General features: G+C 50.2%; 2 protein-coding genes across 3 annotated transcripts in view; one reads left to right on the top strand and one right to left on the bottom strand.

Moving 5' to 3' along the window:
- Positions 1 to 26,047, top strand: part of TG (thyroglobulin) — a 250,852-nt gene that overhangs the window by 137,313 nt on the left and 87,492 nt on the right. The window contains exons 40-43 of the mRNA XM_081817144.1: positions 3,727 to 3,946; positions 5,723 to 5,816; positions 8,255 to 8,414; positions 15,988 to 16,190. Of these exons, the coding sequence (XP_081673270.1) occupies positions 3,727 to 3,946; positions 5,723 to 5,816; positions 8,255 to 8,414; positions 15,988 to 16,190 (677 nt within the window). The remainder of the gene's footprint in view (positions 1 to 3,726; positions 3,947 to 5,722; positions 5,817 to 8,254; positions 8,415 to 15,987; positions 16,191 to 26,047) is intronic.
- The window catches only part of SLA (Src like adaptor), a 34,730-nt gene continuing 32,186 nt past the window's right edge, over positions 23,504 to 26,047 (bottom strand). For both annotated transcript variants that reach the window (XM_081816581.1, XM_081816580.1), the window contains one exon: positions 23,504 to 25,564. In XM_081816581.1, the coding sequence (XP_081672707.1) occupies positions 25,351 to 25,564 (214 nt within the window). In that variant the 3' untranslated portion in view covers positions 23,504 to 25,350. The remainder of the gene's footprint in view (positions 25,565 to 26,047) is intronic.

The raw sequence follows: 26,047 nt of genomic DNA on the forward strand, positions 1-26,047 counted from the left end.
AAAAAAAAAGAAAGCATTCAGTAAGGTATTGCTATGTGTCAGATGTTGTGTTAGGTGCTGGGATTCAGGGAGGAAGCCAGCAAGGGGAGAAAACATAGCAATCTAAGAAATCACAGAAGTCCATCACTAAGTGAAATAGGTAAGACCTGTATAATGGGAGACATGGGAGCTGGAGGCCGGGGGAAGCCCTTCCCCCATTAGACATGCTCATGGCATGAAATTAATGACTTTTTAAAACGTTGCCTATTTCTGCCGTCTTATCTTCTAGGGCAGAGGTTGGCTAACTTTCTCTGTAAAGAGCCAGATAAATATTTTAGGCTCTATGCATCTAACGACTCAACTCGGCCACTTTAGCAAGAAAGCAGCCACAGAAAATACAAAAAAATGGGTGTGGTTGACTTTCTTTAGAAAACCAGGCAGCAGCCAGATTTGGTCCCACCCTGCCTTAGAGTGCTGGTGGTCTGCAGGCATGTCTTGATCCAGTGGTATCCTCCTCTTCTGCCCCTTTCTCCGCCTCAGGCTTCAGACCATGAGCGTGCTCCCCAGGCCTGGGAGTGCTTTGATTCCTGTAGGCTGTGGTCTCGGGCCTACAGTCTCAAGTCTTGTCTTCTACCTAGACATTCATAGTCCTTAGTCAAGTTAGATTTCAATAGTATATTTCACCCATAGTCTAGCTAATCTGCATGGTTATCCTTTTGAGGAGGGATGCCTCGCTTTGGGGTTTAGGTCCTATAAAACAAATTAGACTGTTCATTAATTCTGTGTAACTCAAGTTCAATGTGAAAGGCTCACCTCCAGCTGAAGACGCATGGCCGTGTGTATGTACCCAGACACTGTCTGCACCTTGAGCACACACACAGCTCTGGATAATTTTTTTCACCTAAGGAGTCCTGTGGCCTCAATATGGGGCTATTCTAGAAAGAATCCACTATTTTCTGGAAAACAGTTCAAAAGAGAGAACTGCACATCTAACATTTTCCCCATGTTGGATCTCATTCAGTCTGGGATTCATTGGGCGGTCTCTGGAGGGAGGGCTGAGTTCCACTGTCTGTGGGAAAGCTGGCTTGCATTCTCTCGAAATTCTTTAGCTTTTGTATTTTGTGTCTTTGCTCCCTCCTTCAGAGGGTGCCACGTTCACGAAACGTGGCTGTTTTCCTGCGGAGGAAAAGGCCAGCAGGGAGACAGAGTCTGAAGGTTCTGCTATATTAGCACCCGCAATCCTGAATATTTGCCTGAGGTCCTGTGATTTACCACTGAAGCAGGAAAGCTTGTGAGGAGGAGCTGTGGGCTGAGACCAGCCGTGACTGGTGACTGAGACCAGATTAGAACGTGCAACCCTTTCTTTCCACGCTGGGTTCAGACTAGCACTGCAGGGTTTTTGCAAGAGAGAGTTTTATCACTATTTCCAACTTTCCTTTCCTCCCTCCTTCCCTCCCTCCCTCCTTCCCTCCTGCTTGCTTGCTTGCTTCCTTCCTTCCTTTGTTTCTCTCTTCCTTCCTTCTTTCTTTCTTTCTCTTTCTTTCTTTCTTTCGTTCGTTCTTCTTTCTCTTTCTTCTTCCTTCCTTCCTTCCTTCCTTCCTTCCTTCCTTCCTTCCTTCCTTTCCTCTCTCCTGCTCCCTCCCACCATTCCTCCCTCCCTCCTTCCCTCCAATTCATTCATTTACTCATGTGTAGAGCCCCAGCCCCTTGCAGGCACTGGGCTCGGAGCACCACAGGCACCATGTACTTATCCCCAACATCCTTGTGTTGTAGGGGCTGCTATCATTCCTCTTTCTCAGGGGGAAATTGAGCATCAGAAGAATTAGGAAGTTTCCCCAAAGTAGCTGGTGCATATAACCTAAAACACAGGTCTGCTTCCAGCACCATGCATCGGTTCCTCCCCACGATGCTCCTCGGTGGCCCGGGAGTCATGAACGCACACCATCCCAGGGGTTCTCAAGCCTCACACCGTTGACAGCCGGGGCAGGATGGTTCTTTGCTGTGGGGGCTGTCGTATTTATTGCAGGGTGTTTAGCAGCATCCCTGGCCTCTACTCACTAGATGTCAGTAACCAGCATCCCTCACAGACCCTGGTGACAACCGAAACGGTCTCCGGATGTTATCAAATGTCCCCTGGGGACGAAATCACCTTCAGCTGAGCCACTGCATTGTACCCAGCTTGAGGAATGGGCAGACTTCTGCCTGTCTGTCTCCTCTTCTGTGCTCCTCGTTTGTCCTCGCAGATAGAGGAGGGTGTAGACGGAGCTGCAGGCTAGCAGCGAAGCTCACAGCCAACCGCAGAGCCGAGCAAACCAAACACACCTGCGGGAAATGAAAAGCGATTTCCCCCTCTCTCCCTCTCTCTCTCACACACACAGGCAAAGAGAGAGAGAGGGAGCTTGAGAGAGAGAACATCTCTTCACCAGCATTCAGTGTTTCCTTTGTGCCAGGCCCTGAGCCCTGTGGGGGAATCAGACACAGGCCGGTTCCAAGTCCCTGAAAATGGTATTGGGCATGGAGCCAGGGTCCCAACAAAAGTTGATTGACTCAATCACTGAATGGGAGAAAATGTGGTTGAGGAGATAAGAAGCTGCGGGAGAGAGGCTGATGGGAGTGCGGTGATTAGCATAACAAGGTGGGGGCTTAAGGCTTTGGAGGCCAAGCAGCAAGGGCAGGGTGGTAGGTGGCGCAGGCTTGGACCTGACAGGCCAGATGGAATCTGGGGCCATGAAGGAGGGGGAGAGGGGGTGTTGCAGGCAGGGGGCAGGGGCAGTGGCCTGGAGAGGGGCCCCGAGCTGGCCCTTGACCCGTGTGAACGGGCTGTGGTCGCCATCGGGGTCCAGAAACCCTTTGAATCCTACACCTTCAAGTCTTGGCAGCTACCCACCCTTGGACCCTCCCTCTGTTTTCTTACCACCGAGATGCAAATAAGGGCCCACAGTTTCTCCTCGGCAATTCTGAAATCCCAGAGTTCTAAAAGTTAGAAAAAAAATTTTTCGTGAGTTTGTGGCAAATTTATTTGGTGGCACCATCTGGCCTCAAGGGACTAAAGAAATCATATTCTTTATCCATCCCTGTTAGTATGAGTGATTTATACCTTGCACCCCAGAAGTCACCGATGTGTTTGACGGTGGGGCCTGACTCCAGACCCCTCTGGGGGGATTGGCTGAGCATTGTACTCTCTGTGTCCCTCTGTTGTTTTAAAAATCCAAGTACTTCTAAATGACAGCTCACGCCTGGCCCCCTTGTGCTGAGTAAGGGGTTGCAGGGCTGAGTTAGGCTCTGCGTAGCCTCTGGGTGGGAAGAATCATAGAGAAGGGTTCGGTGTCATGCTCTGCAGACATTCAGTGCCTGGTAAACATCAGCTGTATTTGCTATTATTATTACTATTATTTTTTCACATTGAAAAGTAACCTGGCTAGGCTCGGACTACTGGGGTCTGAATGAACTACTGGCATTTTTTTTTTTTTTTAAAGATTTTATTTATTTATTTGAGAGAGAATGAGAGAGAGCACATGAGAGGGGGGAGGGTCAGAGGGAGAAGCAGACTCCCTGCCGAGCAGGGAGCCTGATGCGGGACTTGATCCAGGGACTCCAGGATCATGACCTGAGCCGAAGGCAGTCGCTTAACCAACTGAGCCACCCAGGCGCCCTGAACTACTGGCATTTTTAAAGTGTGAAAAGCAGTGTTTTGTTTGAATAGAGCACCCACTGTTGTCTCTTCCCCTCACACCCCCCTCCCCACAGACATCCCTCTGCTCAGCTTTGGGACACCAGCACCTTCTGTGACCATTGCCCCCCACGGCCGGCTGCTGGGCAGGTCCCAGGCCATCCAGGTGGGCACTTCGTGGAAGCAAGTGGATCAGTTCCTGGGAGTTCCGTATGCCGCCCCGCCCCTGGCAGAGAGCCGCTTCCAGGCACCCGAGCCCTTGAACTGGACAGGGTCCTGGGACGCCACCAAGCCACGGTGAGGATCTAGTGGAACACCTCTTGGTGAATGCCCAGGGAATGCCTCTCCCATTCAAATCCAACTGAGTGAGACTTGGTAGCAGAGCAGTGCATTCCAGTTGGAGAGGTGAATGGAGTTGGGCAGTGTCAAGTGGGGGTGGGTGAATGGGGGTGGGCAGTAATCAAGGGGGCATTAAGTGCTCTTACAGATAAACCCTCCAAATATCATTATCTTGCTCCTGCAAAGTGCATGTGGTGATGGAGGGGCCGGCATGTTCTGCTCCCTGCAGTGATTCAGGGACCCAGGCTATGGAGGCTCTGCCTTCCTCAGCATGAACATTCCTTGACTTTGCATCCAGGAAAGAGAGGCTTTGGAAGGGTCTTCATGGGAGATTTCCATGGGCCAGGGCTGCAGGGGGCTGGGGTGCATCGGTGACCTGCGTCAGTTTGGCGGTAGCTGGAAAGCAGCCTCCTGGCCGCAACTGAGTTCAGTGGGGCTGAGAAATCCACTCCAGGGAGGGAGAAGCACATGAGCTCCTGAAAAACATTTTATTTATTTATTTTAAAAAGATTTTATTTATTTATTTGAGAGAGAGAGCAGGGGGAGGGGCAGAGGGAGAGGGAGAAGCAGGCTCCCCACTGAGCAGGGAGCCCGATTCTGGGCTCATCCCAGGACCCTGAGATCATGACCTGAGCCGAAGGCAGACGCTTAACGACTGAGCCACACAGGCGCCCATGAAAGACATTATTTTAAAAGGACTTTTTCCCCAGTAGGAACAATATGAAAAAGAGTTTTAAAAAAGGGAAAAAAAAATTCAATCCTCTCTTCCTCCCTCATCAACCATGTTCAGTCTCACCTGTCCCCTCCCATACATACAGCACTTTAACCAGTTGACACGTTGGAGATGTTGTCGTTTTTCTCACCAACTTGTGTTCAGAGCACCCATGAAAAGAGCACCGTTCTCCTGTCTCCGCTCCCCACCTTCCCACAGACCCCTGTAGCCCTGTCCTGAGGCCGCTACACCTGTGCTGTCCCTTGTCACCCATGCCTGGCTGGTGGGGAGGTCCCCAGGCCAGGGCCAGAAAGAGTGAAGGGCTGGGAACTCTTGAATGCTCCAGGCAAGGACATTGAGGGCTTGAACTTGGGCCATGGCGGCAAGGTGTGGACAGCCACGGTGCTAAGTCTCCACCATGGAGACACAAAAGGAATAAACGTGCACTAATCTGAGTGCTTCCCCACGTCAGCATGGAGCCACGTGACAGGGGAGGCTGGCCTTCTCAGAGTCCAGCACAAAGGACGTTGGGGGATGCGTGAAATCACCTGTGGGGCGGGTCCCATCAGGCGCCGTTGCGCGTATTCCAGACAAGGTCTCCGCTCTCGTGCCCCGGGGTTGCTGAGCCTGGCACGCTTGGACCCTGTCCTGATGCAGAAAGCAGCTCAGGCTCCACATCCGGCCACAGGTCTGCACACTTGCAGCAAGGGAGGGCCAAGGTCGCGAGCAACACCCACGTCCCCCATCTCTATCTTGGGCATCCTTTGCGAGTTGGCAGCTTGTCCCTTGAGGTGTTCCTCCGCAACCCACGGCAGAGAGAGTGGTGGGCATCCTGCCGTTTCCTCCCTGTGCTTGTCACTCCCTTTTCCCATGTCCCGAAGCTGCCTAAATGCTGCAGAGCTGGTAGCCATCGGGGCTTCGGACGGGGCGGTGGGTTCTGGCCGATGGTGGTGGGCAAGGAGGGAAGATGAGGCGTGTATTGCTGCTTGTCTACCTGGAAGTCATGCTGTCCGCATCCCCAGGGCCAGCTGCTGGCAGCCAGGCACCACGGCGCCCGTGTCTCCCGGAGTCAGCGAAGACTGCTTGTATCTTAACATGTTTGTGCCTCAGAACGTGGTGAGTTCTGAAGCCCTTGATTGTCTGCCCTGAAAACTGCCCCATTAGACACCGTCTGTCCCCACAGCTGCCAGAATCATCCACCCCTCCCCTCCGTGGCCTGCTCAGGTTCTGCGCCCCCAGCACTGTCCTTGGCAGTACTTGGCTTCCTGAAAGCCTGTGTGGCCAAGAGGAAGCAGAGGGCCCTCCTGGTGCCCACCCGGCCTCACCTGTTCCTGCCCACATCCTCAGGCCACCCCCATGGCAAATGGGGCACGGTTGTCCCAGTTCAGTTCCTAAAGGGCCTGTGTTGGGGGACACCGCTCTGGGTGGGACAGAGAGGTGCCTAAAACAGAGTTGTTGCCCTCAGGATTTACATTTTAGTGGGCAGGGCAGAAACAGAGACGCACGTGAGTATTGAACAACGGTGGTGTTGATGAGACTCTGAGGAGAAATACAGAGGAAGGGACACAGTGACGGGAGGTGTTGGGTGGCAGTCAGGGGGTGCTGCCTGAGCGGCGTGGCGGGGAGGGAGGTGTGAGCCAGGCAGTGGGGGAGGGGGGTCAGCGATGTAGGGTCTCTGAGAGGGTGAGAGAACCACAGGGAGGAGAGGACAGAGCCTGACTGTGGTTCATCTGCCAAGGAGAAAACCAACCAGCTGCTGTCCTTGGAAGACCCGAGGAGCGACCCCTGGGGGTGTTTCCACGTGGACTCTTGTTTGGGGCAGTTCTGTAGGGTGAGGTTTGGGGCTGTGACCCAGACAGGATTATGCCCTGTTTTGGAGCCCAGATCTGCCTAAGTAGCAGCCATGAGCCTGATACTCCATGTTTGAGTTTCCTATTTGTGGGGAAGGATCAGAGGGCACAAAATAAAAAGCCACTGATGAGTTTTAGGAAATGTGAGTTTCTGGGGATGCCAACCTGGTGTTGATAGATGCCATGGTACCCCAGACCGTGCCACAGCTTCCTGGTCCCTGGTCTACTAGCAGCGAGAGTCGACTGCACTTTAGATGTGTGACCTCAGCAGGCTGGTCTGACTGAGCTTTGTCACGAGGCCCCCCAGATGTGAAAGCTCTCATAGATTGTGTTACTATGAGCAGGGAGACCAGAGTGAGGGAGACAATGGGTCCCCTCTGCCCAGCACTGGTCACCCCTTCCTTGTGATACTGGATTAAGATCTGGCTCCCAACGAGTCTGCCACTGACCACTGCCTCACTGGTCTAGAGAAGGTAACCATGTTCTATGTGCTTCAGTTACTGGTTCTGAAAGTGGGAGAGAAATAGCATCCTGGCTCATAAAGTTCATGCAGGAATTAAATAAAACACTGCATGGAGACTAATGAGTCGATAGGTGACCAATGGGGGACATTGGAAATGACCGTGAGTGGGACAGAGACCACACGTAAAGGAATGAGGGTCATTCCACCTGGAAGTGACTGCAGACCTGGAGCCCATCACTTGGAGCTATGTAGTCCCCAACACCCCAGTTCCGGCCCCTAGTTTATTCTGGAAGGCTGTTTGTATCCTCCTTGGTGAGTCCTTTCAGTTTGGCCATGCTGCCTGAAACCCATCCTGGTAATATAGAGCTACTCGTCACTCACCTGAAAGATGCAGTGTCACGGACAGAAGAGCCCAGGAGAGTGTGCTGGGAGGGGGCTGAGGTTGGAATTCTGGGTCAGCCCCTTCCTCTCTGTACATGTTTTAAAAAGTCACTTCACCACCCTGAGCCTGTGTTCACACCTGCAAAATGGAAGTGCTTTCAGTCATTAGAGCCATCTCTCTATGGGGCAGAGCTGGGGTGTTAGAAGACTGCTTAGCTCCAAGCGATGGGCTGCAGGTCTGCAGTGGGCTGCCCTTTCTGCCCCCTGCTCACTTTGCAATGTGAGCAAAGCATCCACTTTTCATGACCCCCAGCTTCCCCTTATCTGTGACACCAGGCTTATTAGCATGCTAGGGCTACTCTGATAGAGCACCACTGACCAGGAGGCGTAAACAACAGAAAGGCATTTTTTCAACATTCTGAAGGCCAGATGTCTAAGATCCAGGTGTCAGTGGGGTTGGTTCCTTTGGAGGCTACTCTCTGTGGCCCACGGATGGTCATCTCCTCCTCCCTCTGTGTCCACATGGTATCCCTCTGTGTGTGTCTCCATCCAAATCTCCCCTTCTTCTGAGGATACCAGTCATATGGGATGAGGGCCCACTAGCTTAATCACTTCCTTATAGGACCCTCTCCAAATATGGTAACATTCTGAGGTCATAGAGTTAGGGATTCAACCCCTGAATTTTAGGGGGACACAGTTCAGCCTGTGACATGGGACTAAGCGTGCTACGTGATGGAGTTGACAGGAAGAGTCATGGGTAGGCTCAGAATCTGGCACCTTCTTGGGAAAGGTGTCCTCAGCAAGCTCTGGTGGGTGAGAATGGGCCAACCTATAGCCTCATATTTCTCCACTCCCCACAGGCCCCCAACGCGTCTGTGCTGGTGTTCTTCCACAACACCATGGAGGGGAGGGGGACTGACGGACAGCTGGCCATTGACGGCTCCTTCCTGGCTGCTATTGGCAACCTCATTGTGGTCACTGCTGGCTACCGAGTGGGTGTCTTCGGCTTTCTGAGTTCTGGTAAGTCGCTGGCATGGCTGGGGATTGCCGATCCCCTGAGCTGAGGGCCACTCTGTGTGTTCAACCCCTTCTTCCCAAAGCCCCATCCCTTCATGGCCCCCCAGCTCTCCTCCAGCCCAGCTGAGCACTCGGGAATGTCCCACACAACTATGAGACCCTCCAGCGATCCTGACGCCCATACATGAGAGTAATAGTTGCCATTGGTTGATCTTACTAGGTGCTGAAGCTATTCTAAGTACATTATGTGTTGTATCGTGTGTGTGTGTGTGTGTATTTTGAGGCCCCAGAAGGTTAGACACTGCTAACATCAATAGTTAGGAAAGAGCAGAGCCAGGATTCACCACAGGGGTTGACTTGCTCTAGAGAACGATAGGAATGGATTATAGTCCTGGGCCCACAGGGACGCCATTTGACTCCACATAAGGGCTGCATCAGTGATGTTTCCTGTTTCCTCTTTAATGCTGGCCATGCTTGTGAACGCTGGCCTGTCCCCTATCCAGTCATAGAACTGTTTGTCACCCTGGTTCCATCCTCCACCTTCCCCACTAGCACCCATGGAGGACAGCCCCATCGTCCTCCATGTGCATCTTTTCCTCCATGTCCAGCTCTCCCCGTGGTGGGGCACTTGTCAAACAGCCGTGGCCGGGGGTAGACACACAGGTCTGGGAATCTGAAGAACCAAGGGCCAGCTCTGCCATTCATTGTCCGTGTGACCCTGGCTAAAACTCTTCACTTCTGAGTCTCAGTATTCTCCTCTGTAAAATGGGAATAATTTTACCCAACATCCACAGTTACATGAGGCTCTAGTGAGGTTTTACATGTGAAAGGGCTTTAGAAAATACAGTGGGCCCTCCAGGGAGGCACTGAACTTCATCTCTGCTCTCTAAGGATCTCATTTAAGACCCAAATGCCTTTCTTGCTAAGTCAGGATGGGCAGGTGGAACGTAGCATGGTGAGAATGATGGAGTTATCTAGAATGTGGATGAGTGGGTAGGCATCCAGCATGGGCAGAAACTCTGGAGGGCTGGGTGCACCCTGTGGCATGAGCCCTTGAGTACCATGAAGAAGATTCTAGGCCTGCACAACAACCACAAAGTGGGCACCAAATTAAGGCAAAATATGACCAGATGCCAATGAGGGAAATGTGGATGATCAACAGATTTCAGATTTTTCCTTCAGAGGGAGCAGGGTCAGCTGTCAGAGCACTAAAAACTCTGCCTGGGTTTTCTTTCCTCTTTTCAAACACACGACTGATGATTTGATAAGTCCGTAGCTCCCATCTCTGAAGAGGCGGGTGAAATTCAAACCTTGTCCTGTTGAACGTGGTCAAGTGGAGCTTTCCACAGACATGGCCGACTCCTTGGCTCTGAGCCTTTCCAGAGGAGAGCGAATTTCCATATGTTACCCATGCCTGATGGTTTCATGGCATGTAATCTTACTGAGAATTTTTGTGCTTCTGGGAAGGCAAACTCATTCCTGCTGCTGGTGGAGGCGAAGGAAATTTCCAGAACACCCAGCCCTTCCCATTCCCGACCTGGAATGCTGCCTGTTCATTGTGCTTAAAGCAAAACTGTTAGCGAGAGGGGAGGAAAGTTACACTCGGGGGTGCCAGCCTCTACCAGACATTTCTCCTGGATCGCCTCATCTCATTCCCACGCAGCTCTGTGAGGCCAGCACCGAGTGACCATTTGGCAGATGACTCAGCGAGGCCTGGGGGTCGGGGAGCTCCATGCCCCACAGTTAGGAGTGCCCTCGGGGCGTTGAATCCTATTGGTCAAACAGCAAGGAGAAATATCCTGTGGCTCACTCCCTTGGAGGTTTAGAAATGCCCTTTGGATTCCCTGTTCTTCTGTGTACACAGCAGGATGGGTCTTTTACGTCCATTGAACCACAGACGGTTCTTCTTTGCTTTATTTACTAGACTTCCTAGCCTCCCCCGCATTCCTGGGCCTTTGCCTGCCTTAACTGAGCCTCCCTGCAGCTCCACCAGCAGAGGGGAGCCATGCATCCGTAGAGAAACTGAGACACAGAGGCACTAGGATGCGAACACAGCCTTCCTGATCGCAGACAGCCACAGCACGTCCCCCGCAAGGCTCTGCGGTGAAGCAGCTGCTATGCAGGGGCCTCGGGGGCCCACAGCCCCGGCGGATGCTCAGGAAGGGGAAGGGAACGGGTGTGTGAGTCTGGGAACCCCCCAATAAATTTGTGACGCAAGCACACCATCCCCTTTACCACTTAAAAAGCAGTTAATAGATTTTACCACATAGAGTGGTTTTAAGTTTACAGAACAACCGAGCAGAAAGTACAAAGAGTTCCCATAGACGCTCCCCCGCCTCAGTTTCCCCCACTGTCGACACCGTGCATTGGTGGGGCACCTCTGTTAGAATCGATGAGGCAACACGGATAGGTTAGTATCGACTCAAGTCCACAGTTTACACTAGGGCTCACTCTTTGTGTCATACTCTCTATGGTTTCGATAAATGTCTGACACGTGTCCACCATCATGGGTCACACAGTAAAATCGTTTCACTGCCCTAAGGCGTCTCTGTACCGCCCCTGTTCGTCTTTCGCCTTTTCCACTTTAAATACTTGGACGCTGCCGTTCCGAACACGGGTCTGGAAAGAGACGGGCTACTTTGAGTGCCGGCCGGAGCCCGGGGTCCTGCACGGCACGCAGGCTTTGCATCCGCCCAGACCGGGGTCTGAGAGCAGCTCGGCGGCGCTGTGGGTCCGAGGGGCTCCGAGCAGCTCCTTCCCTCTGCCTCCACTCCCACGCTGCCCATCTCTCAGATGACGCTGAGCCCTAAGGGGGGACGACAGGGTAACGCGTGGAAGGCGGACACCTGGGACCTTGCCCGGCACCTGGCAGGGGCTCACAAGTGTTTTTTTTTTGGCTCACAAGTGTTAATGCCCCTTTTCTTTCCCTGGACGGGGCTCCTTCCAGGCAGGGCTAGGTTGTGGTCATGCCCCAGCCCTGCGTGTGGCCAGCAGCTGGCCCAGAGCTGCCCCTGGACAGTGGCGGCAGCAACGGCCCCTGGCATGGACTGAGTCCGGCCATGCGGTCCCTGCCCGTGTTCTCCCGTGATCAGTGTGTGTGGCATCCACTGTCGTAGCCCGCAGTGAATGTGGTCCTCCGAGAGCTCCAGACTCCAGGGGTACTTTTTTTTTTTTGAAAGATTTTATTTATTTACTTGACAGAGAGAGAGAGAGCACACAAGCAGGGGGAGTGGCAGGCAGAGGGAGAGGGAGAAGCAGACTCCCTGCTGAGCAAGGAGCCCCATGTGGGACTCAATCCCAGGACCCTGGGATCATGACCTGAGCTGAAGGCAGACACTTAACCAACTGAGCCACCCAGGCGCCCCTCCAGAGGCACTTTTCAAAAAGCAGTGGGGGGAGGATGAAAAGAGAAGCTCATGCCAGGCCTGTGGCCGACGAGACGAGCTCGTGTTCTCTGTGAGAAGAGACGGCCAAACCCAACGGTACTTCAAGGAGGCCCTGGTTCCCGGCGAACCGAGCAGTTGGAAAGGAAGTGAAGGGGTTGGAGGTGGGCCAGGGGGGGAGGCCATTTCCCCAGCCTGGATCCTGCCGGGGGCAGACCCCAGGGGGCCCAGGGCACAGTGACAGTCCTCGCTTGGCAAAGCAGTGCATTGAGGGGAACAGGGGCACTGGGGTGGGGCGGGGGCAGGCTCAGAGGAGTGGGTGGGTCAGCCTGCAGGCCCGCTGTGGGTGTGGGGACGGAGGAGGTGTGCTTTGGCCAGGGAGTCAGACAGAAGGCCGGGCATGGTACCATGACCATTACCTCATCGTCCCCGGGGCCTCCCGAGAGGGTCTGCTCCCCTCCAGCCAGAAGAACAGGCACACAGTCCTGTCTCTGTGGCTGCCCCTCCATAAGTCCGCTACAAAAGCCAAGGCACACTCCACAAAGAGCATCTGGGAGATACTGCGGGGACCTAAATCTGTTTCATTTTAGTCAAGAAAAACTAGACAATTTCTATAGTGCTTTATGCCGGGCACAGTTCTGGTTCCTTTACGATTATTAACCAATTCAGTCATCCTAACAACCTGAAGAGGTAAGAATGGTTATTACTTCCGTTTTACGGACAGAGAAAATCAAGTCGCACTAGGTAACTTGTCCAGGGCCCCACAGTGTTAGTAGGTGGTGGGGCTGGGGCTGCGCCCAGCTGGTCTGGCTCCGTAACCTGTGTGCTTGGCCACCTCACCTGCTGCCTCTAATCGACGGCCATCAGCGAGACCGGGTGAGGGCCCACTGTGAGCCCAGAATTGCACCAAGGAGCTTTAGAGGGACAGTTGAAGACACCACATGAGCAAGCGAGAACCAGTTAGGGAACGAGGGAAGAGTTGGATATGGCTGGGGTGGTTCTGACCAGTGGAGGTGGTAAGGCAGAGCGGGGCAGCCGGGGTAGGTGGACAGGGGTGGACACCTGCTCACATCTGTCTCCCTACTGGACTCTACGTGCAGCCAGCAGGGAGCCCCTCTCCAGTGCCATGCCAGGGGCGCGGCCCAGCTCACGTGTGTGGCAGGACGGGTCCAGGAGGACACCGAGGAGGCCACAGCAGGATGGCAGGATGAACATGGCTATGGTGGCTGGGCGAGGGCCGGTGTTGGAAAATGAAGGGAACCCAGGCTGCTTGGATGGGCCGAGGCCATTCGTAGAGGATCGCAAAAGCCAGGAAGACATTTAGACTTGACTCTCCGCAGGAACGGGGGAGTTAGGAGTGCTTTTGAGCACAGAAAGTTCCATAAATGGAGCACTTAGATTTTTTTTTTAATGAAAATAACACAATGCCTTGCACATCATAGATTTTCCAACAGGTGTTGAATTGGATTGAGTGTTGGGACAGAGAGTTCCGAGTGTGCATTGGGATCTAAGTCCTGACTTTCTCTTATATTTGTTTCTCGTGCTGAAACAAACATTTCCTCTTGAGTGTCAAGTTCCTCCTCAGTGAAGGAAGGGGTTGGAGCAGACTCCCCGAAAGCCGCTGGTTCGCTGCCCCTGTGCACACGGCTGAGGCTGTGTGAGGGCCAGGGCCGTGCCTGTCTTGCTCGCCATGGAACCAGGTTCCCCGCTTGGCACCAGGCAAAGCCCCATCCAGACTTGTCTGAAGAGCAGCCCTTGAAGGGCCCTCTCCTCTGACTTCCTGGGGGTCTGTAGACCCCACAACATCAGTACTGTACTTGGGAAGCTGATCTATGGGAAGTCAGAGGCAGGGACAGTCGCCCCCAACCCTCCTATATTGTCACTGGAAATGCAGGCTGCGCATGTCACTTCCGGGACGTACAGGACCATGTCCCACCCAGGTGGCACCCAGCTTTCCTGCCCTGCCCAAGACCTCAGAAACCACGCATTCATCCTAACAGGCAGAACAGAAGTGCAATCCAGAAACGTCCATGGTGAGGATTGTGCTAATGTCTTCACCAAACCCAGAACACAAAATGCACTTGAAGAAATTCTGAGAGTCTCACCAGCTGGGAGAGTAATTTGTACTGTTACGTCCTCCGAGCGGGCGTTCCCGTCAACTTGGTGAAGGCCAGGTTGGGGAATCGGGACGCAAGATTTTCCTATATTTCTGTTTGGGAATATGGAGTCTCGTTGATAGTTTCTCACTGCATACTGAATCCTATTAATCGTAACTATGGTCATTCATTCACCTGACATTGACTAAGGACCTGCTATGTGCCACTGGTTTCGGTGGGGCCTGGGCTAGCAAGGAAGGCGACACCAAGCGTGACAGATACCCTGAAAGGGGAACCTTGCTTACCTCAGGGCTGCCTCTGAATTAACCCATAGCTAAAACTTGAAGGACCACTGGGCCGGAGGAGGAAGAGGAGGAAGGCCAGGGCGAGGAGGAGGTCTCTGGGCAGAGGAGGTCACATGTGCCAAGCACAGGCCTGGAAGAGGGTGGACCGTGTGTTTGAGCTACTGATGAGAAGCCAGGAGGCTGCAGCATCAGGACAGGCAGGGGACAAAGGGAAATAGGGCCCAAGAGACAGCCGCCCTGGTCCCATGGGTTTTGAATATACTGGGAGAACTGAGATCAGGTCCTAATGGGATGAGATGGGAGATTTTAGATAGGCTAAGGCAGGGTGTGTGTGTGTGTTGGGCTGTGTGTATATGAGAGAGACATGATCAAAATTATGCATTTCAAAGACCACTCAGCAGGGCGCCTGGGTGACTCAGTCGGTTAAGCGTCTGCTTCAGCTCAGGTCATGATCCCGGGGTCCTGGGATCGAGCCCCGCATCAGGCTCCCCGCTCAGCGGCGAGTCTGCTTCTCCCTCTCCCTCTGCTCCTCCCCCTGCGCGTGCTCTCTCTCTCTCTCTCAAATAAATAAATAAAATCTTATAAAAAATAAAAAGATAAATAAAAGGGCCACTCAGCCCTCCCTAAAAAAATTAAAAAATAAAAGACCACTCAGGATGTGGCATGGAGGATTCATTGGAGGGAGAGATGTGTGGATACAGGCGGCCAGTGAGAAGCACTAAGGAGCTCAGTGGGGAGAGATCCCAGAGCACCTGGGGAAGAGAAGGCGGAGATAGAGCATAGCAGGTGTCGGAGAGGACTCTGAGGCTGTGCAGGAGCAGATCGGGGGGGTGGTGCTGCATTAGAAGGAGAATGTAAGAAATCCTGCAAAGGCTGCTGGCTGCATGCTCAGGGGACTTGGAGTCGATTCCCTTTGGGACTCAATGCTTTTGAAGTGCCTTCAGCGAGGTAGCCTCCTGGAGACATGAGGGGCTGGCGCTGGGAGAGCGCTCTGTGCCCCTGACACTCCCGAGTCAGCAGCATGTGGGTGGTGGTTGAAGGCATGGGAGCTGTTGGAGTTTCCTGGGGCAAAGTGGGTGAGTCTCAACTTGAACCAGAACAAGCTGGGTATTTCAGGGTGGTTAGCCGCGTAAATGGACAAGAAGGATCCACTGGATTCAGAGGATGGCCAGAAGGCATGAGCACGTAGTGTCCCAAACGCCAACGAGGGCATATTTTTGCTGTACTATATGTACAGTGTGTGTGTGTGTGTGTGTGTGTGTGTGTGTGTGTGTGTGTGTCTGAATCACTTCATTAAGAAAACAGTGCTGAGCTTTCGAAAAATATTTACTTAATTCTATGAAAAAAGAATAGATCAACTCAGCTGAATGCTACGGAAGGTCAAGGGAGAAGAGGCAGTGGGAACTGATGGAGAGCCTCAGCCATGCCTGGTCCTGGTCAGGGAGGAAGAGGCGTGGAGAGCCACCGCAGCGGACCAACATGTGGGGCACCCCGCTGTGTGCCAAGCTGGGTGGTGGTCTGACGCGCACCGCCTCTGATTGGAGCGGCCGCGCTAGCGAGTGCCCTCGCCTCTGGTGGGAAAGCTGCAGCCCAGAGAAATGCAATGACAGTGGCAGGGTCTCCTACCCAGCAAAGGCTGGATGGGTCTGGTTCTGAAGCCCATGCTGTTCTCGCTGTCCGGACCTGCACAGACAGGAGCCCCGGTCCCCCAGAGGCACTGCAGACAGCACTGGGGTGGGTAAACTCCAGGTTGTAAGATCGCAAATGGTAAAAGTCTTTCCTCTTTCTGCAGGTTCTGGCGAGGTGAGTGGCAACTGGGGGTTGCTGGACCAGCGGGAGGCTCTGACCTGGGTGCAGACTCACATCGGAGTGTTTGGTGGGGACCCTCGGCGCGTGACTCTGGCAGCAGACCGTGGCGGAGCTGACGTGGCCAGCATCCACCTTCTAACCACCAGGGCTGCTGACTCCAGGCTCTTCCGGAGGGTCATGCTGATGGTGAGTCACCTGTTCTGCCTTCACCCTTGTTTTGGACACTGGTGAGGTGAGGTGAGGGGCCTCACTTACCTCTTGAGACCAGCTGGCTTTGATTGCTTGGTTTCCTTTATCCTTTGTTCCGGCGTGTGTCTTGCTCGTGGCCATCTTTCCATGGTCTGGTGATTCCAGGATGCTGAGGGGCTCCTCTAACTACTGTCCATCATTCTAAAGTTATGAAAATTCTAGATGGGGAAGTGTTTCCATTTTGGGAGATTGCCCCACTAGGGTTTAATGGTGTGAACTCTCGAAGACCTCTCTTGTCAATAGACAAACACAAGGGAATGGAGTGTAAGATGAGGAGCTTTCTGGTGGAAGGAAAGCTAACGATGAGGGCACAGTTTAGCCAATACGATGCTAACTACACCCGACATTATTGCCACAACAGGAGAAAAGTAGAACAAGAGAACTCTCATCTGCTTTCCAGTGTTGCTTTCCTGATCTTCTCAGGGAAATCTTCCCTTATGCTGTCTGGTTTAAACAATAGCCCATGCTCCATCTCCTGGCTCCAATTCAGTTCTGGTGGCATTTCTTCATGGAGCACTATTGGATGACTCATTCCTCTCTTGGAACCCTTCTACGTCATTGCTATTTCCTTTGCCTAAGGTGGGGAGGGGTGGCAGGGACCCTTGCCCACGTGTCTGATCAAGAAGTGACAGGCAGCTGAGTCAGCAGCCACAGGGTGAGGCACGGAGCTCCCAAGGTTTGGCCAACTGAGTCACTGATTGTTGAATAAAGGCAAAGAATAGAACTCAGCACTCAGGATTCTACTGGATGTTCCTGCTAGATGATGATGATGATGATGGTGATGATGATGATGATGATATAATCATACTGATGATGATGATGTAAGATTTTGATCATGACAATAACTATTATAGAAGAAATAACCTGTTGATCACAGCACAAGCCCTGATGGTATTGTCATTGATTGATTCTAATTTTATGGAGTGTCCAGTTTGTGTCAAGTGCCATGGTAGGTGCTGGAAATGTCATGCTAAATAATTCATGTGCTAGTTCTTGGGAAATTTATAGTTTGCTGAGGGGTGGGGGACAAACACTTAAAGAAAATATTTAAAAGAGGGTCTTAGGGCATTTGAGAGAGAAGCCCCCAACTAAGCACAAGGGAAGTAGTAATGTCCAGGAATACTTCCAAGGAGAAGGTATGTCTGAGCGAGATGTTGAAGACTGTGCAGGCATTTCACTGCGGGCAGAGTTCTGGCACTAAGAGACAGTGTGTCTTCTCACTGAGATCTGCCAGTCCTATGATGCGGGAGGGGAACGGATTCTTCATGTGCTGCAGTGATGGAGACTGGGAGGCAGGGAGCAGCCGGATTGCACTAAACACCTTGGCTTTCATCCTCAGTGATGGGAGCCTTTGAAGAGTTATGTTTGGTTTGGTTTGGTTTCCCATTTTAACATTTTTAAGTGTATGGTTCAGTGGTATTAAGTACCTTCACAGTGTGGTACAATCATCACCACTAATCATTTCCAGAACTTTCCATCATCCCAAACAGAAACTCTGTACCTATTAAACAATAACTCCCCATCCCCCCTGCCTCCCCCAGCCCCTGATAACCACTATTCTACCTTCTGTCTCTATGAATTTGCCCAATCTAGGGACCTCACAGCAGTGGAATCATACAAAATGTGCGTGTGCGTGTGTGTGTGTGTGTGTGTGTCTGGCTTATTTCACTTAGCATAATGTCTTCATAAAGCCTCATCCATGTTGTAGCTTATATCAGAATTTCCTTCCTTTCTAGGCTGAATAATATTCCATTGTATGCATAGACCATATTTTGTTCATGCATTCATTTGTTGATAGATACTGGGGTTATTTCTGCCTTATTGTGAATAGTGCTGCAATGAACATTGGTGTGCTCTCAAAGGGTTTTTAGGCAAGTAAGAAACTTGCTTCCCTTTAGGAAGACTTCTTAAAGCCAAGTGGAGGATGCATTTAAGAGGGACAATCCTGGAAGCAGAGAAAGCAATGATGAGACACTGAAGTAGCCAAATTACGGAAAAATAGAGCACCATCAAGACCAATGCCATGGACCCGCTAATGATTCTAAGGTCATATAACCACAGTCGGGCATTGTCCCGCCTTCCTGGGATCCGAACCTTTGACTGTCAGGAGAAGGATAGGAGTGACATTGTCTGGGCAGATATGATGCTAGATCAACATTGTCACCATTCCCAACAGAAAGCAGTACTACCTGCCACTTTGCCTATCTCTTTCAGCCATAGGAGCCTTCCAACGTTCCTTGAAGCATCCATGCTCTATTTCGCTTCCTGCAGGAAGTTCCCTCTACATGGACACCTTTATCCTATCGTCCTCTTTGCCTGCTCTATCTGTCCTTCAGGGAATCCTTCCAGATTTTTTAGCCCAGGACCAGACCCTCTTTATATGGCTTCTGCTGCCTCTACTTCTCTGCACATCATTTATCATGACTTCCCACCAGTAAAGAATTATTCCCGCTTCCCAGTCTCTCCCGCACAAGACTGTGAGCCCCAGGAAAGCAGGGGGCAGCTGTGCCTTGTTCTCACACAGGGCCTGAAGCCCCCAACACAGCTGTCCTAGAGTAGATGCTCCATAGTCAATATCCGGGCAGTGAATGAGCAGAAGAATGGGGGACTATGCCCAGGGCCCCCCAGGCTGGTCCACTTCCCTCCCCACAACCACTGTCTTGTGTTTCGTGTCCTTTGATCCAGATTTTCTTCAATATCTCCCTCTCTAGTGGGCCCATCTTCATTGCAGGAGGTCTGAACCCAAGCATCTTTCAATTCCTGGTATTGAAAACAGAACTTCCCGACTTTGAATGCTCCTGAGGGGGTTTCCCCAGAGGCCTCTCAGAAACCAGACACTCAGTGGGACCTGGAAGACACCAAAAATGACTTCCAGTCAGCCCAGAAGGCAGAATTCTCTTTTTGAAAATTCTGGAGACTTGAGGTGTTTGGGGAATTTCAGAAACTAATCTGTTTTAGCAAATGGTAGTGCATTTAAAAATGAACTCTCCATCTGTTTCAGTCATTTAGAAGCAGCTTTTACAACTGCTTCCAGCAGTCTTTGGGACACATGTGAAATTATTTGGTATTTGGAATCGAGAGAACGAAAATACTTCAATACATTAGCGGTTCTTAAACGTGTTCTTTACCAACAGATGTTTGGGGGAATGGATGTGAGTTGGTGATATATTCTTGGATAAGATGTTGTCTTTCGGCAAATCTAGAAGCCAGGGCTGTTGAGACACCAGGCACGACAGGCTCCTGTGATAATTAATAACTTTATTTAGATTATTTGGGGCCACAAGGCACTTCCGATACATTATCTCATAGATTGCTCACACTGATTGGCACAGGATCTTCATATTATTTGCAATCTGGAGATAGGAAGTCTGAGGCTCAGAGAGGTCTAGTGACTTGCTAAAGAACACATAGCACAGAAGGAGCCGCATTAGGGGCTAGAACCTAAAGCCATATCCCGTGTTTTCCCCACCCTATGAGGTTGTTTCTCCAGAGAAGCCTGGGACCCTCCCAGGGCCTTAAGGCCTAAGAGAAAGAGCTCAGGCCTACGGTCAGGCAAGCCTGCCTTAAAATCCCAGCCTTGGGCAAAACCCTTCACTCTTGGAATCTTCATGGATAAAATCAGTATGATTAATTCTGTCTCCCAAGGGCTCAAGAAGTTGCCATCACATTAGGATTGTAGAGTGTCCCGCGCACTGTAGGAACTCAAGAAATCCAGGTTCCCCTTGCCTTGCTAAGCGAGGGCAGCTCCAAACCAAAGCAGGTCAGGGGAATTTGCACCTGCCTCCGGGGCCTGGGTTGAAGAAGGAAGAGGGGGTGACATGTCGCGAGCATGCACTCTGTGGCTCTGATGACCTGGCCAGTTTTGAGAGGAGACAGAGGAGGTCATGTCTGAGGTATGATTCACGGGCCCCAGAAGAGATTTCCATTGCCCTCCTACACCATTTCCCTGAGGGAGTGCCAGGCCTCGTGAATTGGCCTCAAGCTACATATTCCTGTCTCCTTTCCTGCTCCATTCCTGGAGGAACCCTGCACTCCAGGCTCACTAGTATCAACATTCCTAGAAAATGCCATGCCTTCTTCCACATCTTTCCATTGCCATGCTGTGGTCGGCACGTCCACTTCTCCACCTGGAAAGTCACTCCCTTCTTCAGGGCTCAGCTGAAATGGTGCCCTCTAAGCCTCTCTCCATCTCTTAAAACAGAACAATTCTCACGTTGGTGAAGAGACTTCTATTTGGCAATTTTTTAGGAATCCTGCCTTGTCTTACACATTGGGTATTTTTCTAGCGCATCTTACTCCAATTCTGTTATGACTGAAAGCTTGACAGGGCCCGTGAGCTTTTCGTCTTAGAATTTCCTTAATGCTTCGCACAGCCCTGGGTGGAATAGGGCACCAAAGCCCGTGCTGAGTTCCATAACACTAGGGGAGGGGCCTGAGCACTGTTTTCTCCTGTTTTTGCACAAACCTCATAGTTCGAGCACTTTCTTCTCCGTTTCTCTTAATCAAAATTGACTGAACTGTTCATGGATTCCAATACTCTCATCTATATATTAAGATATATCTATTGATTGTCTTTAAATAGTCCTGATGTGAATTTGAGTGTATCTTCATGGAATTTTTCAATTAATTTCAAAAAAGTAACTATGTTTTTATGATGTGAAATCTCACATCCGTGAATCTGGTTGACACCATCACCACAAACATGATTTTTGTCTCCTTGGGTCTTTTCATAGCATTTTGAACTTCTCTCCACAAAAATTTTGTGAAATCATTGTAGGCAAGTCCCTACCTGTGTGTCCTAGTTCGGTTGGCATTATGAATGATGTCATATTTTTTATTGAACTTTCCAGCTGGTCAGTACTGGCATAGGGGAGTAAAGTCGGCTCCAAATTCGCTGAGCCTTCTTACCACTTCCAATACTTGGTCTGTTGGCTCCACTGGATTTTCTGACGTTATTTCATTATCTGTAAATTTTGGCAGGTTGATTTCTATACCCTTTGGACAAAAATGCTCAGCTGCTCTAGCAAAGATCCAACACTTAAGGAGCTTAAATAATAAATATGTTTCTTTCTCTCTCTCTCTTTTTCTTTCTTTATCATAATATTTCCCAAAGTGTCTCATGATCTCTGGGGGCATGGGTTCTTTCTAGGTGTTTCTCTGCCATCTGAGGGCCTTGTTCCCATCTGCAGGGTGGAGTCTGGGCAGCTTGGACAGCAGGGAGGGGACAGAGGGAGAGGGGCCAGCCCTGCTGACTGAGGGAGGCAAGGGTACCCTCCCCCGCAGAGGTCCTCTCCTTATATGCAGCCCTGCAGCTCATCGGCCTTTCTTTTCCTTTGACATGGTCATTCTTGCTCCTGCTTTTCTTCATCATATCAATCTTACTATTTAAACAATGTCTTGCTTTCTGAGTCTTCTTTATGACTATAAAGCTCTTATTTCATCCATGTTTACCTTTGTCATCTTTTGCTTTCTCCTCGCTTCTTTGACAATCAGTTGTTCTGTGAGCTTCTTGAGTTGAAATCTGAGCTCATTACTTGTCATTCTTTGTTTTCTGGTCAATGGGTTTCAAGCAATAAATGTCCCTCTTACTGTTGTATCAGCTCCACCCTGGACATTTGGAGAAGTAGCGACACGTCCTGTATTTCTATGTCTTTGATTATTTCTTGTATTATGTTCTTCTTAACCACAGGAGATGCATCCCTTTTTTCTAAGCTTTTAGATGCATAGGATTTTAACCCATCCTTTTGCAAATTGATTTCTAATTTTATTTCATTATTATCATGGAGCCTGAGTTGGAGAAGGCTGACTCTGAAATTTATTAGACCTAATGAGTTCTTCACTGGTTGGCAGAAAAGTTGTACAGTGTTATCAAGATCCTCTATCTGCCTATCTACTTATCTTTGCTTGATCTCTCCGTTTCTGAGAGTTGTGTGTTTAAATCACCAAATAAAATGATCCATTTATCTATTTGTCCCTGTAGTGGCTGCTTAATATATTTTGAAACTGTATTGTTAGATTAACACAGGTTCGCTCATTCATATCTTCTTAATGCCTCATCTTTTGTAACATCTCTCTTGGCCCTTAAACTATGTTTTTTAATTTAATTTTATTTTATTATGTTATGTTAGTCACCATACAATTTATTTTTGCCTTCAATTTCATTTTGCCTCAAAATTCAACACTTGCCCTTTGTTCATTTTTGCGCGAAAAATTTTCCAACCCTTTATTTTGAAATCCTGCATTCTTTTGTCTTAGAGCTTGCAAGTTATCACTACGTGTCAAGTAGATAATACAACACCAGAATTTTAAAAATCTATTCTCTTCGCAGCAACCGGTATGTTCTTTAAAACACGTGGATGAAATGATAACCTTCCCCTAATTAGATCCTTCCAAGGCTTTGCCTTTCTCCTAGAATTCACCTTAAGCTCCTGACGCTTCCATCCAGAACCCTGCAGGACCTACCTCCCTCCTGGCAGCCCTCCGCCCCTCACTCTAGCTCACTCAGCCCAGCCACTCTAGCACTTCTTCCAGTTTCTTCCACAGGCAGCCTTGCTCCTGTCCACAGGAATCACCTCAATTAACTCTACTGCCTTCGGTTTTCCTTTAGATATTTGCCTGGCTGTTTGCTGTTCATCTTTCAGGCCTCAGCTCATATGGGAGCTCAAACGCATCCACTGGCAGGGAGGCCTTTCCTAAGCAGGCATCTAGGTAAATGAGTCCTCACCCCATCACGCTCAGGTCCAGCAGCCCAGGTTACTTTCTGCACTACCTTCCCTGCCGTGACAAAGTTTCTTGTTTATTTATGATCTCAAGCTCCGTGATATCAGAGACCTCATCTGGTTTTCACTGCTATAGCCCTAGTGTCTGGAGCCACGTCTGGCATTTAGTAGGTGTCCAGAAAAATATGTGTAGAAATAAATTCTTGGAAAAACAGAAAGCCGGGGTATCACAAGTGATCCGCAGAAGTTACCTAGGTGAGGCAGAATGCTCATAGCAATTGCTAAGAAGTTGTTCTCTCCCCTGACCCCCTGTGTCCACCTTCAAGTTTGATAAGACACCCTCCAAATTCACAAAATCCAGTTTTCTTAAGGCTGCACTTCAAGAAAAAGCTGAGCTGCTAACCAGTGCGGTTCTTCTTGGTGTTCCTTGCTCTCACCTCTCTCCAGGGGCAAGTTTGTCTGAAAATTCAAGACCCAAAGATGCTTCCGAATGAGCCACCCACCCACCTCGCCCAGAAAGGTCTCCCCACATGCCAAGGGTTAAATATTTATTAGGTATATTTTAATCAGAAATAAATACATGATTTAGCAAAGTGTAATGCTTCCCAGTTAGAAATGCCTCTGAGTGCTCCCCGAAAGTTCCCAGCACACTAGTTACAACGGAAAACAATGCATAAGACACCGTACAAACATCTGGCTTTTGCGAGGTCACCCTCCCTTGTGGTGGAAGTCAGCGTCCACAGTGTTATATTCATTTCCCACACATCGGCTGGCCCCTTGAAATGGCCTTTAGGGGTTCTTGGGGGAAACCGTAAATGTCTTCTTGTATAAACACACAAGAGTCTGATGATACAGAAAATCACGTAAATGCATATACACGTAACACCAGCACAGTGATCTCAGATCTACGGAATGCGTGTGGTGAACAGACAGACATTTCGTATCAGGCAGCGAAGGGTTCCACGGGTACCCCTCCCCGCCGAATCCCTTTGCAACAGGGGAAAATGAGTCATGGGTGCATCTGCAGCCCCCTTCCTAACAAGATCCGGATGGGCGGCCTCAAGATAAATACTTCTCCTTTTCTAGAACTTTGCTGTGCTTTCTCTCTCATCTCTTAAAATTAGTAGGACAGAATTAAAGCCACTCTGCCTCCCCTCTTTCCTGGAGCTCAGCAGTTTTCTTCATGTGGCTGCCAGGCCCTTCTTAGAATAAAATACTGATGATACAGAAAAATCACATAAATGAATTAATCCTTTAGAATTAGAATTAATTCTTTAGCATTTAGTCAATTTGCCATTTCCAAAAAGGCCAACCATTCTCGCCTACTCAATCCAGCTGCACTTACCCTCTGCGAAGGTGCAGCTGAGACATGAGCTCATGGGCCACCATTGCCTGCCCCAGTCCCCCTGGAGCCATGAGCTGATTTTTCCTTCTACAACCCACTTTCATGATATTTGTCTGTAGGTTTTTCTCCTTGTCTATACTGTGGGTGCCTCTGCTGATCCTTTTTTCTTTTATTCCCTTTCTTTCTTTCTTTCAACCTGACATGGGACTTAACACAGTTAGCTCTTCAGGCAACCATGAGTAAACAACTGATGCATTTTTGTTGGCAAGAGTCCCAGCCTGTCAGAGAAGCTCTTTCTGTGCCACGAAGCCACGGCTGGGGAGACCAGGAAAGCTTGCACAGCTCCAAGGTGACCCTCCCATTTTCCCACAAGCAGCCTCCCTCTCTCCCCTTTGCCTCGCCCTCTACAGAGACAGGGAGGCTGTCTGATTCCTGGCACCAGCAGGCCACTGGGATCTCCTGATTCAGGGATGATAAGGAAGATTAACATTTAGTGTCACTGAGTTCCCTTAAAAAGAGAGGAGCTGCATACCAAAGGTCTCTTTCTGGGTTGGTTAGAAAAGCTCGTGGCGGGGGACCCATTTGCAAACCTGGACTGGCCAGACCGCAGCTTGTGGCTCATCTTCTTCCCAGGCTTTTCTCGCTCCAGAGTTATCTCCAATGAGCTCAGAGTGTGACCATCTGGACAGTTCGTTGAACAGTCCTGTGCACTTTCTTGTGAGATAATGTCTTTATCTTTCCCACAAACACAACGAGCACACACACATACGTGGGGCTTTTCTGAAATGTTCCCCGATCACATCGTGATTCAACATTTCGTGATGTCTCAGTACTGATCAGACACCAGGGAGGGGTTCCCTTTGTCATGATGTGGACAGAGAAGATGTGAGTTTGAGTCTTCATGTGCCCTTTCTTGGCTTCTGGAAGATGTGCGGTTCCCCAGGGGCCAGGGAACCATGCCTCCCTGCCAAATCCCAGGTGACAGTTCCAACCTCTGTTATTTTGGGTACACACGATGGTGTCTGTTCTCAGGCTAGTCTTCAAAATATGGTGGTGATGAGAAGAAGGAGCTCTTCCTCTTGCTCCCACTGTATATCAAGGACATGCTTTTCTTCTTGCGATCGAAGGAGGTGTTGTCATCGCTGGTCAGGGACAGGTAGGAAGCGATGCTTTCTCGAAGGCCATAGCTGAAAAGGGACTCATCTACACCAAGTGGGTTCCTGGCTCCCTCAGGGTCCTCTTGCAGTCTGTGAGTGCGAAGAATGGGGACAGAGGAAGGGAAAGAAGAGACGGACATAGAGAGAGGGAGAACAAGATGGGAGAAGGAAAAAAAGAAGAAAAAAAAGCCTGGTTAATATTTCTCTAACTTATTGTTCTAATTCTGCTTCTTATATTTGTTGCCATGTGATCTTGGAGAAATCACTTAACCTCTCGGAACCACCATTAACTCGAATGGCTATAACTTCCAACTGCAAATTTGAATGAATATTTCTTTATGACTTTTACAAGGAAGAGTAGATTTTCTTCATCTCCCAGGCAATTCTGATCTCTGATTTTCTTTGAATTTGCCAGTGGAATGTTAGGATCAGTGTTTGATTAAGATAACTCACTACTCCCAACTACAGATATCCTACGAAATGCAATGGCAGTGAGGCCTGAAGCTGGGTTAGGGTCTCCCAGGGGACAGTGGGATTCTTTGGGTTGCAGTGTCCCGCTCAGCTTTCCACAGC

The sequence above is a fragment of the Leptonychotes weddellii genome, chromosome 4 (genome assembly GCF_054177405.1).
Source record: "Leptonychotes weddellii isolate Sample4059 chromosome 4, ASM5417740v2, whole genome shotgun sequence".
Classification (NCBI taxonomy): Eukaryota; Metazoa; Chordata; class Mammalia; order Carnivora; family Phocidae; genus Leptonychotes; species Leptonychotes weddellii.